This window comes from Drosophila nasuta, chromosome 2R, assembly GCF_023558535.2.
Source record: "Drosophila nasuta strain 15112-1781.00 chromosome 2R, ASM2355853v1, whole genome shotgun sequence".
NCBI lineage: Eukaryota > Metazoa > Arthropoda > Insecta > Diptera > Drosophilidae > Drosophila > Drosophila nasuta.
In genome coordinates this window covers 21377297-21392508 of record NC_083456.1, presented here as the reverse complement: position 1 = coordinate 21392508, position 15212 = coordinate 21377297, and the positions used below count along the sequence as shown (strand labels likewise).

The 15212-nt window shown below is 38.0% G+C and overlaps 1 protein-coding gene across 1 annotated transcript; it reads left to right on the top strand.

Moving 5' to 3' along the window:
* The first annotated feature begins 14268 nt into the window (after positions 1-14268).
* LOC132785265 (uncharacterized) lies at positions 14269-14838 on the top strand. Its single transcript, XM_060791273.1, has 2 exons — positions 14269-14580; positions 14667-14838. Exons 1-2 carry the CDS (start codon positions 14324-14326, stop codon positions 14749-14751), a joined length of 342 nt encoding a protein of 113 aa, XP_060647256.1. The 5' UTR covers positions 14269-14323; the 3' UTR covers positions 14752-14838.
* Positions 14839-15212: the final 374 nt, after the last annotated feature.

The window sequence follows — 15212 nt, the reverse complement described above, 5'->3', positions numbered from 1 at the left end:
CGTTAATCATTGAAATAGCTAAAAATCACAGCTGCATCAGTATTAGCTGAGTGCTATACCAACATTTTATAGCTTACTTTTATGCATAGATTTTCATATTTGACAATCTCAGTTTTGCGAAAGCCAGAGAGCTTCACAATGAGCTTATGGGGAAGTACACAAATCAGAAACCCAACAAGCTGTGCAGCAATTCACACCCTCTCGCCCTCTCTCTTCGGACGTGGACTACATAATCTTCAGCGAAGCGTTGACTTTGTGGGAGATGGAGAGAGTGAGGGCATTAAAACAGAGAAGCAAGAAGGACAATTGAGCTGAAGCTGTATGGCTCCTACAGAGAGTAGCTGAGGCTGTAGTGGTAGCTGGAAGGTGGAGCAGGCAGGAGGCAGCATGTCATTAAATGCGAGAATCCATTAAAAGCCGAAAATCAAACCAACTTTATTGAATATCAAATTAACATGTTCATAAAAATGCGCACATTAAATTAAAAGCCAGCAGCAAAAGCAGCAACAGCACCGAAGACGGCAAGAAGAGAGTGAAAAAGACTGGACAATGTCAATTTCATTGGCTGTAGCGCGCGAAGAGGAAATAATAAAAATTAACTATCGGCCCGTAGCTTTGGGTTGCTGCACACAAATACACTCATTTATACGCAAGGTTTATGCGCCAAGTTATATCGTGAAAAGTCAATTCACGTAAGTAGTCCGTCAAGTGTTAAAACAATAAAATATGCTCCTAATGAAATTTACCATTAATCAAGAAACTAGAATGAGAAATTGCTATGTTTTTTATTCCACAAAATGCAGTTAATGTTAATGAGTAGATAATGTTGTTATTTAACGTTAGCAACCAGATTGAAACAAGACACAACGCATAAACCAAGTCAGAATTCATGTCTCTGGGGCGATTACAAGTTGCTCGTTGGGCTTGACTTTAGTGGCGTTGACATTTTATTTATTTATTTCGCTTAGGTGACAAGGACGCTAAGGACATTGCTACTTTTTCACAGTTGTAAGGCGACAAATATCGACACTCCCAACTCGACGTGGATGTGTATGAGTGTGTGTGTGTGCGTGTAATTAAGTGAGGCATAAATAAAATGCCTTTTTAGTATTCATCACAATTTATGCTAAGCTCTCAAAGCGTCAAGTCATATAGTCCTGAGTCCCGAGTCCTGAGTTCTGAGTCCTCAGCGTTGCGGCTGTTTCTTGATACTATTGCATAACTAAGTGCGCCAGGCGACAACAACAACATAAGCAACAACGACAACAACAAGGAGGTTGGCAAAGGACCTCAGTGTTGCGCCTAGCCAGCCAGCCAGCCATCCATTTGGCCGCTGCCTCGCAGCTCATCAAATATGCAATTAAATCAGTTTCCGTTTAATTAAACCGGAAGTGCGTTGGTTTGAGCGCACACGCACACGCAAACGCATAGCCATATTGGCTATGGATTGGTGGCTCACCCATACACACACTAACTCCAATTCCAATAGACTTCAACTGCGGGAGATGGAGTGCGATGCGCATTGTGGTTTTGCCTGTTTAAGTGCTGCGTGGGGTGCAAAAATTTTTACATTTTTATGAGGTTCTTCAACAGCGTTTTCTTCATTTGCCATGCAATATTTTTGCATTTTATTGAATCGAAAATGGCGCGATTTGCTGCCATTGTCTTGCCCACTCTATCTACAGCTATGTGTGAATCCAATGAGTAGTAGAAGCTTTTGGGCTTGGTTAATGGAAACGCAAATGGTATTCGGTCTGTGAGCGAAGGAGACCGGCAATTAGCTGGCCATGGCCATTTCCATTAAGCTGCAAAAGTGCTTTGCTGCTACGGCTACATCTACAGCAACGGCTACGGCTTTAAGCTCAGGCAACAGCCAGCTGGCTAATTAAACCACGTGAATTGCCCGCCTAAAGTAATGCCACACTCTCAGCTGCAACAACGACAATGAGAACAACAACAATAACATTGTCGCCACTGCTGCCGGTTGTCATGCTTATTTCTTAATTAATAATTAAGAATGAAAACAAGCAAAAGTAAGTTGCAGGCGCGCACTTTCGCTGCACAAAAGTCTAGCGAAATTGCCACAATTTCCAGAGACGCCCGTAAGCATGCAACGAAAATTTTACCTACGTTATCAACTTTTCATGCGGGCATAGCAATTATAGCATTGAGTTTGTGTCAAATATGAATACGGTTAGGCTGAATATTCTATATTCTATACTACATTTTTATTATGATTTAAATTGACAGATCAATTTTAAATTGAATGAATAAATTTGAATAAAAATGAATTTATTATTACAGAAAGTATTATATTTAAGATTTCTGAGAATTCGATTGAGAAGTTATTTAAGAAACAGTTTTGAATAGCAAATTACGCCTAGTGCAATCGGGTCTTAGTTGCTAATATCTTAAGAAAAACTATTTATCAAATCTAGTTTATATTAGTAATTGTACTTTTAGATGCGCTTTTAATAGGGAAATGATTTATTGAATAAAAATATAAAACTATAGAGCTGAACCGAAAATTAAGAAATACGTATTTCATAAGTACTTTGCTATGTTTTGTGTTTTAAATTTCCGTCTTTAACAGAAAAATTATTTAATGATAATAAATAAAATTTGTACTGGTTTTATTAAGCTTCTTTGAATTGTTATTTTACTTTTTACCTTTTAATTGAAAAATAAAATATAAATACAAAAATTAAATTAAAACCTTCTCGTAATATTTTTGATTTAATTAAAAAAATTTATTTATAGAGCATTTGTCGTTTCGGTGATTCACGAATAGAATGTCTTGCTTATTGTTTGCTATTCAACTACTTGGCTGCATCGTCAAGGCATTTGTATAATAACTATGCCACTAGTATATATGTATGTATGTAGGTAGATGCATACATACCTAGCATACATTCATGGCGTATATAGCATACTGGCAGACTGGTATACCTAGCTATTATCCAGCATTCTCAACGACAGGCAACGACAACAATGAAGGCGACGACACCGAAGATGATGAAGACGATGCTGAAGATGCTAAACCTGATAATGATGTTGGCGATGCCGATGACGATGACGATGACGATGATGTGGGCGATGCCTGAGATGCGCATTGTTGCCATAAGTTAATTTGCATCTCAGATATGCATGTGTGTCAGTGCGAATGTGTATCTGTGTGAGTGTGGTTTTTGCATTAAAACTTGCAAAACTTAAATGCCCCAAGTGATACATGCATCTTCAACTGCCTAACAAGTAGCTCGTCTCTAGATGTAGTAATTAGCATGAGCATAACTTTAAACAATTGTTCTTCAACAATCACACATAGAGAGCGAGACAAGAGCAGACAAAAAGAGTGAGAGAGAAAGGAACTATGCTGTAGGTAATTGAAACAAATGCATATTTAATGGAATGCCATAACTGTTAATATGCCACATGTCAATAAAACAAACGCAGCATGGCCTAATAATTGATTTTGCGTATTTATCACTCAAATTACTGCTAATTGTCAACTAATATGCAATGGAATTTATCAATGCCCTCTGCAACTTATATACATATATGTACATATATGTTCAACATATGATTGATGGACGTACCAAATTTCCTTGGGTTTTACTCACAAGTTTTGATTCCATTATGTGTGCGAGTGTGTGTGTGTGTGTCTTGGAAAATTGGTCAGGCAATTATGCTTCGCCTTGATAACTCGGGCAATTACAAGTGGGTTGCCAAATAGGGGCTATCATCATTATGTCCGACATATGTTGTACAAACTATATAGTTAGTATTCTAGATATATGTATAAAGGGTGCTCCCAGTGTTTCCATTACTAAATGACGTTGAAAAGCTTCAATCATGCAGACAGAAAGAGAAAGAGAGAGAAAGAGAGACAGAGAGCAATTGGTCAGAGTTCCCGGAAATGATTTAGCCACAATTGCTCCAATAAGCAACTGAAATATTTGCCAGAAATGAAAAGTTTTTTGCCAACAAATTTGTTGAATTTCATTGCAAGAACATTTCACTGATTGTCTTCCACACACACACACATTCAAACACACACGAAGAGCGAGAAAACATTCTCCATTCCATTCGGGACGTATTTTTTGCTCTTGTTGCTGTATTTTCTTCAATTTTAATTATAAAACTTTTCATTTCGCCACGCTGCGCCTCGGTTTTTCGGGCAACGAATAAAGGAATGGGGTCTAGGCTTGATTACAGGGCGTGCTTATGCGCTGATTGCTTGGCTATGAGTTCCGCTTCTTCTCTCTTTCTCTCGCTCGCTTTTTGCTTTCTTTCATTGAGGAAGCACACACACACATATATGTACTATATATAGGACTCAGAGTAGCCTGACTTTGCCATCATTATTGAGCAATGGCTCTTTTACTTTTTGTTTGATTTCGCTTTTGTTTTGTATTGTGCTCGCATAGTTGTCCTTTTTGTTATTAATTTTCTTTTGGTCAAAGTTTAATTTTTTTTTCTCTTTTTTGACTTTGGTTTTGTGTTTGTGGTGGACCGTTTACAACCTTTATCATTGGAGCAGAAAGCATTTCGGCGATGTTTTTATTACTTTATAAATACTTGTTTGTTGGGCCACGATTATTTGCGCAATGCCACAAGAAAATACTTTTAACAATCATCATAATGGATTTCATGACTGATTGCGCCAAAAGGGTTTTTTCTCGGCTACCTTTTTTACCTTTTCACAGTCGCAACTTTATCGCTAGATCCTTGTTTCGGCTTCAGCTTCAGCTTTGGCATGACTGGCATTCCAGGCGGCTTATTGATGCTCTCTCAAGTTTAATTTGCCAAATTAATTTGACAAAAGTAATGGCTACCTTTAGCCTCCGTTTCTTCTTCCCCTCTCTCTCTCGCTTTCCCTCCGGTAGCTTTCTCTTTCTAGGTTGTGCTGGAAAATGAAAAGCATACATATATTTGTTCTGAATGAAATGTTTCAAAAATGAAGGCAGCCGAAGGAAAATTTGCATATGTTATGGCAGAATATGCTGAATTTTGTAGTGCGGTTGTTTTTTGTGCCCAAGCGAATGGTCAGAGGGTTGGGGGATTGACAAAGAGTTGACAGTGCCCGATACGAGTGAGACAGCTGCCACACACTCCACACACTCCAAGAGAGAGAGAGAGAGAAAACAGTAGCAACAACAGCAGCAGCAGACGACGAATTACAATTATGATGACACAAATTGGTTATGTTTTGCGTATGTGTTTTTGTTCCTGGGGTTCCTCATTTTTTGGGGACATTTTTCGTTTTCGTTCAGCATTTCTTTTTGCTGTTGCCGCTGCTGCTGCTGCTGTTGTTGTTGCTGTTGCTGTTGTACTGGTTACCAAGCAACAACCCACAATGTCAGGCTACCTAGAGAGAAACAGGAAGAGAGGACATTGGACACATGGCATGTCAGGTTTGTCGTCATTCTCTCCGTTGCCTTCCCATGTTATTTTATTTGTCTTGCTTCAAAAATTTTATGCAGCCCGAAACGAAGTTTGTGCTCTGTGTGTGTTTTGTATACCCTGCACGCATGCTGAAGTCCAAAAGAGTTTAATAGACAGAAAGGTGAAGAAAAGTAAATTTTATGATGCAATTTCTAGTAGAGCTCACCACATAAAGTATCTCACAGCATATCAACCTTAATTTCGAGTTATTTCTCTTTGTTTTTTGTCGGTCCGGCTAAAGTAAATAAAAACAAAATCGTAAAAAATCATAAAGTATAATGCTAAAATATTTATGCAAAAATTGCTAGCTAACCGTCTAGCTACAGTAAGGCAAAGGCTACAGTGTGCCTTCAAAATGTTGGCCCAAAAAGCATAAAACATCAAATTACATATCATAAAAAATCAAGTCATAAAGTTCTGTTGCCGTTACATTTGCGCAATGTATTTTCTGTCTGTCTCTCAATCTCTGAGCGCGTGTGTGTGTGTGTGTGTGTGTGTCAACAGGCCTTTCCTTTTAGGGTTATATGCCAAGTCTGGGTCATATGCCAGATTTAGGGAAAGTAACTAGAACAAATTTGATTGTGATTGGATCACGTTGAATGCGGAAAGAAGGATGGGGCAACGACCCCACCTGCAAGGCAACAGGATTTTACAATTCCACAGAAATTTTAATAAGCGACAGAAACATGTGGAATGCTTTTATATTTGCTCACAAATATAATGTTTATCAGTTACTTATCTGTTTCTCAGTTTGAAGCTAATAGCCAATGGCTATGGCTGCAAACCGGGAGCGTTTGCCTGCAATTTCCCGCTGGGGAAAACCATTTAAACGCCAGCGCAAAAAATGCCATGTAAACGGTTATTACAACCTGCCCCGCAAAGTTTGCACCTGCTGCTGCTGCTGCTGGCCGCAAAAATACCAGAAGCAACAGCAACAGCAACAGCAACAGTGAACACATAAATAATATTGTGCGAGAATTGTTGTTGTTTTGAACAGCAAATGAAAATTGTTTACGCTACCAACGCGCAATTTTTGCCTTTGGCAAAACTGAAAAGAAAAGCAGCACAAAGAAGATGCTATGGGAGCAAAGTAGAAGAAGACATTAACTTATTAAATTATTGTTTCGACCATAATTTCAACGACACTAAAATTAAAAAACCATTACCCAGCCAAGAGCATTATTATACGAGTATTTGCTAAAAGGACCAAATGGAGCGAGACACCAACAACAACAACGAGAACAAGAACAAGAACAACAAGAAGAAGCAACCTCCCGGCAATGGCTGGGAAAATATATTTCCGCTTAATTTATTAACGATTTTTGTTAGCTATAAACTTTGCATGTATCTCTGTGTATGTGTGTGTGTGTGTGTGTGTGTGGGCGCCAAGTACACTAAGTGATTTTTATCTAAGGCACAAGAAGGTGGCGTCTCTTTCTCTCTTTTGCTTCGTTTTTTTTTTACGATTTGCACATAATTATAATTGAAATTGCGACGCATTGAGGCAGCCGCATGCCTCTCTGCCGCTGCTTTCCGCCCTCTATTCGAGTGCCAATAAATAATAGAATCAAGTCATAAACTGATAAATGATGTTGCCAGGATGCGGCGCGTCCTTGTTGCGTCTGCAAGCCACCACACAGCCTCGCAGTGTAATAAACAAAGTTAATCATTTAGGATAATTGAAATTTTTACGAGACACTCAATGTTATAGTAGATGCGAGTGTGTGTGTGTGTGTGTGTAGGATTTTTCTTTATTGTTGGTGGCTTCATTCTTTTGGGGGATTTTTCGTCAGCAGGTAGCTTTTTGGACTCTCATTAGCGGGGTTGTTGGTCTCTTAATGTTATTTATTGATACAAACTGTTGATTGGAATTATGTAAAACATAAAAAATGCTAAACAATGCTCCTTGCTACAGACGGGGGCAATAAACAACTCGCACACACACACACACGCTCACAGGTGCCACATCAAAGAATGTGTGTCAGCGAAATTGGGGCAAGCGAATGGCCAACGTCTACACTGTGCAACATTAAATATGCAACAAAGGTGAGTTGCTTAAGAGTAGCAAAATGTAACAGACGATAAGCAGAGACTTTAAAATTTAAAAAATTATAATAATTGATGGATGCAACTGAAAAAGCGAATTGTTTTAAATCAAAATATAAAAATTACCACCAATTTTAGGGATGAAATCTTTGGTTGATATTGCTGGCCCGGAGTTAAATTCAACAAATAATAATAAATAAATAAACTACACGCCCTTAAAGCGCATACATCAAGTGTTTTAAAATGTAATAACCAATTGGCAAGACAATCAAACTTGTAAAATTGAGACTAAGAGTAAGTTTACTTTCATAAATGAATTCAAAATTAACAAAAAAGAACAGTTTGAAGGCTGAACTTTGTACCACAGAATTATCTTCTTCAAATAATTATAGATAATTCAAAATCACATGTTTTTTCAGCTTAGCAGTGTATCGGAATATTCGCCTATGATTGCTTTATTTACCAACTTGACTTTTGTTTTATGCCATGGACATGTGGATACATTCTTTTTGCTACTGCATTTGCCGTTGGCCAAAATACATTAAAATTAAATATTAAATTTAAGTGCATCATAAACAGCAGACAATGAACCCAGACAAACGTTGGATCTAAGCCATTATTACAGTGGAGGCCAAAAGTAACCTTCACTACCAAATACAGTACCTGCTAAAGTGTTGACGCTCCAATTTTCCATATGCAGTGAAAATGATAAAAGCAGTGCTAAAGTCAACTGACAATATGTTAAACAAAATGGCGTCAGCAGCGGCAGCAGGAAAACGGAAGAAGCTAAAAAAAAAATTGCAACGCGACACAAAAAAGAAGGAGCAAAGGGAGAGAAAGGGGCAGGGCAGGGGGCTGAGACTGAGGCTGTCACAGCTGCACTGGCGACGACATCTCGTAATGCCGCACTCGCACTTGTCAGCCTAAAAGATGACAGTGATGGGGCAATGTTTTACTCTCTCTCTCTCTCCGTCTCTCTCCATCTCTGTCTCTTTGGCCTTGTGTGTGTGGCGGGGTGTGAATTGGGTGGGGAAGGGGTTGGGAAAGTTAACACACATATTACCACCCTTAGGTATTGGTGTCGATCAAACCAATTTGCATGTGTGTGCGAGTGTGTGTGTGTGTGTGTGTGTGCCCAATGCAATTGAGGTCATGTCCATGCGGCATTCATTGTCGTTGGTATTGGTGATGTCGCTGGCGACGTCAGGCAAAGCATTAACTCGGCATTTGTTCCAAGCTGCTGTGGCACAAGAGGTGGGCAAAGGGAAACCCAGTAAGAGAAGGAATGGGAAGAGAAGAGGAGAGGAAGGGGTGTGTTTTGGAAGATAACCCTGCTCGACAGATAGCGCAAAGTTGGGCCGAGAGTTGCGACATATTGAAAATCATTGGCAGCGCACTTGCACACAAACATGTTGAAAGCAAATGCCAAAAAGGGACACACAGATAAAGACAGAGAGAGAGAGACAAAGAGAGAAAGACAGACAGACAAAGAGAGTGCGAGAGGGAGACAGGCAAAGAGAGAAAGGGAAAGACAATAGCGAGCGGGGCAAAGTGAAATGTATTGAAAGACAAACGGCATTGGCATCAATTTTTATTCGCCTCTCTGCTCGCATATGTGTGTGTGTAAGTGTGTTTGTATGTGTGTGAACATGAAGAAATTTTTATTACATTGAAAATTTGCATAAAATATTTAAGTCAAATGGTCGATGGGTTTGGCGACTTGGCGGCTTGATGGGTTTGCCTTGGCTTTTCCACTGCTCGGCTGTTGCTTTTGCGGTGGCTGCAAAAGAAGGAAAAAAATATGAGAAAAAGAGATGGAAAAACGCTTGAATGGCTTTCTTAGAGTTCTCTGCTTAGGCTCTGATGTGATCGACTTGGCAGCCCTGACAGCCTAAGGCAACGGACGACCGACAGTTTGTGCTTAGCAAGCGACGTTCCACTGACATATTCTGAATGGATTTGTTGTTAAACCAAATATGCAAGAGGTAAGCATCTTTTCCAGCATCTGAGTATGCATATGAATGTGAGTGTGTGTGTGTGTGTGTGTATGTCTGTAGTGTGTATATATTATGAAATAGACAGATGAGTGCGATTATATCCACATTTATGCAAAAATCCTCACGTTATGTGAGTAGTAGAGGGGAAATGGAATTAAATGGATTGATATTGTCAGTTCTTGATTAGGAAATGTTCTATATTGGAAATGAGATGATTGCAAGTTTTGGCTATCAATACAAAAATTTAACAGAAATACATTTTACTCATTATAGCTTAGGTAAGAGTTGAAAGACCCAAATGAAATGTTAATAACTATTAATGAAATATATTTGGTATTTAAAGAGCACGCCTCAAATCGTAATCAACTCCTGTGCTTGATTAAGCAAAAGAGAAAGAGGAATAAAGTGTGACCAGATCACAGAGAGAGAAATAGATAAACAGAAAATAATAAAGTATCATTTCATCTTTTTAAAAAGTGTGACCAGACTTCAAATCTTATAACATAATGTACTTTATCTATGAAAATATTCAAAAATAAGTTATCTATTTGAATATATAATGTTTTTGGTTTTTCGAATGGAGATATTCATTAGTGATAATCATAAAGAGATACAATAAGTCAGTTGCGCCATATTTACTAAAGAGAGAGAAGATTAATGTAACCCAATCAAAGAGAGATGTAGAGATAGAAATAAGAAAGATCCGATTTCCTGTCTTTAAAAGATGCGACCAAACATCGAATCTTTAAAAATACTTAATCTATGAAAATATATAATGTTGTTTGTTTATTGAATGAGAATATTTTACTAGTTACTACTAATGCATTACAAATACCTGCAATTAAATTATCAACAAAATTCCGCTTTAACATAATTCCTGCAAATTTAAAATGACCATTTTGCCAGCCAACTAAACTGAAACTTGCAGCAGAAAGCAGAAAGTTACTTCAGCATGTTTTTTAGCCTCCACTCCATATATACATAGTATACACTTTTTTGGGGGGATCTGCTTGCCGCATTAAGCAACAACTGGCGGCCTACTTTTGCGACCGCTGCCGAGACACAGTGAGCGAGATAAATGTATGCCCAATGCTGATGTGCATGCAAATCTACAATTTTGGGGCGATTTTCAAGTGGAATGGTTAGACAGATGTCAAGACAGCAGACGGCATCTTGTGTACTCGTTTATGCATGTATATGAGTGTGAGTTTCTCTCACTCTCTCTCACTATGTGTATGTGTATGTGTGTGTAGTTGTGGCTATGGCATATGTGACTCGCCATTACAATGCCAGCAAACATGAGCGCATTACAGGCACTACACAACGGCAAAGATGTGGCAAAAGACGAGCGAAAATAAATGAAAGTTTATGTTATAAAATGCCAAAGTGTGGCATACAATCTATTGGCAACGACGAAAAAAGGCAACAGCAGCAGCAGCAGCAACAACAGCAAAACTGTTAAAAAGAGACAGAGAGAGAGAGAGAAAGAAAAAAAGGGGAGTGCGAGTGTAGTTGTTGTTGCCAGCAGGCATAAAATAGCGCGTATAAGATAAAGGATATACATATGTGAGTATGCATGTGTGTGTTTGTGTGTGCGAGTGTATGTGTGTGTGTGCTTACAGCACGAAAATGTAGCAAAAGTCAACATATGGCGTTAAAGATGCGAACGTGCAACGAATCCTTGAAGTCTCAAACATTTTCTTTATTTTTTTCACGCCCTCTCTTAGCACTTGGTCTAATTTAGCAGCTGGTCCTGCCTTTAAGCGCTGCATATTGACATTAGTTTTTGCAACAGGCTGCTACACATATAATTTTGCTACCAACTGTTACCTTATTTCAGCCTCCTTAACTCTCCCTCCCACCCTCGCTTCCTCACTCTTCTTCTCCTGCAACGTCATCAAACGACACACAGAGTGAAGAACTTGAAATGAAATTGCCACAAATATTTGCATGGCATTGCAAATAGAATTGGAGTTCAGATTACAAACGAGCTGAGGTCGACTAATAAAAAATTGATTGATATGTGCAATGGGCGATATATAAAGCATTTTACAACATTTTATTGCACTACGGTAAATAGTAATATTCTATTTGCAAACGTGCTGGAATCTGACCAACAAAAAAAATATCTATTCAAGGGTAAGGGGCAATAAATATTGTATATAAGATGTAGCCAGATTTGTTAACTTTTTATTGCTGTGGCAATAATACACCCACTTGCTGACGCTTTCGATATTTTAACTTATTTATTTTGAATGCCAACTTGAAGTGGTCGATAAAAGTGTAGTAATAATAATAAAAGTGTATATTAAATTAAATTATACTAACTTAAATTTTAAATTTACAAATATTCATAAAAAGCGCTGATAATAATTCAGAATAAAAGAAACGTACAGCGTTTTATTTAAACTGTGATTTTATCATATACGTATACTTAATATATATTAACGAACTCGTATGAATGAGATCAAAGTTGTAAATTATCAAAAATAATTTATAAAATTTGAATTGAAGATTATTAAAAATATATTAAAGCTTCATAAGATAAATTTAAAACACTTCCTTGTAATATTCACAGTCTAAATAACTCAAATGAACATTTTAAAATAAATAGTCCAGATCAAAGCTAATAAATTGCTAAACCAAATTTATAAGAATTATAATTGAAGATTAGTAACAATATTAAACCTACATACGTTAATTTTCCAGCACTTCTACGTATACTTAATATATATTTGCAGTTTAAAGCATCTGAGTCAATATATGTTATACATATAACATATAATGCAACTCTTAGTGTAGAGCATAAATAGTCGAGTTCAAAGTTCACTCGCTCTGCCGTTCAAACAAATCCAATCTCCAAATGTCAAACTTTTGCATATTATTGCAAATTTAATAAATCTGCAATAAATGTGAGGAAAATGTTAAAATAGTCTGTAGTTTAATTTACTATCAAAGCAACAGCCAATGGACATTATTGAGGTCAATATACATACATACATATATGCTTCCCTTTTAATAAAACCCAAAAAAAAAATGAAAGGGAAAAATAAAATTTGCGAGAACGTTATTGCTATTTTGGTATTTAAATGGAATTTTAAATGCATTTCTCTGCACCCAATGATAAACTCAACACATGTTTGAATCTCTCTCTCTCTCTCTCTCTCTCTCTTTTCTGAATCTTTGCGTGTATGCGAAGCCTTGTTTGGTCAAATTCTGAGGTAAGCTGTCACCTCTGGCCCAGTTCCCTGTCTGCGTGCGTTGCCAGCTTGTCATCTGCAATTTTATCAATAAACGTTGCTGGAAGCCAACGAACTTCAACAGGCAGGCAGGCAAAGACAATCAATTGTCCCGACTGTAGATACGACGACCAGCTGTACTTCTCGGTCAAACAGGTGAGTCTAATCAATTTGCCATTTCTAGTGTTTCACACATTCAAAAGCAAGAATGCTCAGCACTCTACCCAAATTATCGAGTATACGTCTCGAATACGTAATACCCTATAGTTGGTAGATCTCTGATACCGATATCTGTAAGCACTTTAAAATCGTAGTGTGTAGTATATATTTTTCGAATAGGAAATACGTAGTATGCTTTGTTCTACTTTTCCACAATCGAAATAAAATATTTAGGCTTGATAAAGATTGTGATTAAAAGTATTTATAGCACTTGCGATATCTTCATAATTATTGCTTGTAATATGATTTTAAGATAAACTTTACCATCAGTTGATTCGAATGGTTGCCAAGCAAAAAGTTCAATTCAGATTTTAATTGTGCCACAGAGAATACACCTCAGCAATTGCAATTTTCAAATTGAATTCAAATGATCTTAACTTTTACCAAAAATTCTTAAAATACTCGCACTCGAAGTTGTGTCGAGTATTTCTCCTATGTAGGCAAAAGCAGAGACAAATTAGAATTACATGACAACAATACGGCAATAAACGAATTTTCGTTATAACAATACGAGTTGGCCGAAAAAGCCCCAATCATACACACGCACACACACATACATCGAGTCGAGTGTGTCCAAAATGGGAGGCAAACTGCGTGGAACCGCATGCAATTTTGTTTTTCAGTCTGGGATGGGAGTAAGCTACCCGAGTTGCCGTTGGCAATGTTGGAACTGTGGAACAGTGTGTGTGTGGCATCAAGCTGGGCCAGGTCCAAGCGGGCCAAGAGGTGTTGGCCACATGGGACCCAGAGAGCTGGCGTTGGCTATTTGTATTTTGTTACAGGACATGTTGTCATTGGGCATATCCTCAAAGCATAGACAGTGTGCGACACATTTGTGGGGATTGGGTAGGGGAAGGGGAAGAGAACGGGGTTGGGAGGTAGGAAATTCAGCTGTCTGCAGGCTGAAAATATTATTGAAAATTGTCTATGCTAAAAATTCATAACTGCAGCGTGCATTTGCACATTTAGGTTTCGGTTTTTTGGTCAGGGCCAGGACATTCACTGTCATTGCCTGAGGCCTCCACACACACACACACACACACACACACACACACACTCACGTGCTCACTGCAATATCAAATTATTGAATTTCTATGCTAACAACTGGGACTTGTCCGAAATTATTCAAATTTCGACTCAATTGCAATGAACATTGCCTAGTTAATTAGCCCATTTGATTTTTGTCAAATGGTCGACTCATTGTTGCGCACACTTTTCAACATTTAAAGTATTGACTATCATTTTTCAATTGCCTCAGCTTAGCCAATCTTATCAGCCAGAAAACAAGTGGCCAGCTTTCTGCCTCGTCTTGCCAATCACTTATTTCAGTCTTTGTCTGCCAACGGTCAACACAACATCAACATCAACATCGACATCATGTCGTCGTGGGCCGTTTCCACCATTGAGCTATGCGAAGGCGCGGCTAATGCCAAGAATGGAGCTGAGGCATCAAGTCATCGTGGATTGCTGCGTCTGGCCTGGCAAACGTTCTCCTCGAGGATCCAGCAGTTGGGCGGTTTTCTGCGAAGGGAAACGAATAAACCGCTTCCCAAGGAATTGCGTCGATCGTTGCGGCTGAATAAATCGGCAAAGCGGAAGGGCTATCAGTATTATGAGAGTGCTGCAGATAAAAAGTAAGCATTGAATTTGTTAGATAAGCCAGCTGCTATTGTTTACCTACTCCAAGGTGTATAAATAATTGATTATTATTTACTTCCAGACGGAAAGAAGAATATTTGAATCAACCCATCAATATAAACATACGCGTGGGACCAGCCTATGAGTATAGGCCATCGAATTGCTAGGGGAATATAAATAATGTACTAAAAATAATTATCGAATAAGATAGCTTAATAATTATAATGATTATAAAATTAGTTAATTAATTGCGAAATTGACATTCAAGTTTACTTTGTTAGTTTAAGAATGTCTCTGCTAAAAGCTCAACAAGTTACAAAAGCTTTTGCATTGCTTTCGATTTAGTACATCTATAAACTTTGCTATGATCTAAAGTTTTGTAAAGCTTGCGTACTTAATAGTTCGACTCTTCGCTTACGCAAACGTAGCTTTCATCGTGTGTGCTCTTAAGTTTACAACAGCTTCACTCTCTTTAATTCGCCCACACAAGAGTTTATTGCCCCGCTCCCAACAAGTGGAGACGTGACTGCATGCGCTACTTTGTCAGGTATATTTGTTAATGATAAACAAATTAAATAAACAAATTCCAAATTCCAAAACTTTACTAAATGCTCTGAACATAACTTTG

Bases quoted from the DNA above. Each gene is read 5' to 3' on its own strand.
- LOC132785265 (XM_060791273.1), top strand. From the start codon at position 14,324: ATGTCGTCGTGGGCCGTTTCCACCATTGAGCTATGCGAAGGCGCGGCT. The intron at 14,581-14,666 runs GTAAGCATTGAA...ATTTACTTCCAG, and splicing joins GAGAGTGCTGCAGATAAAAA to ACGGAAAGAAGAATATTTGA.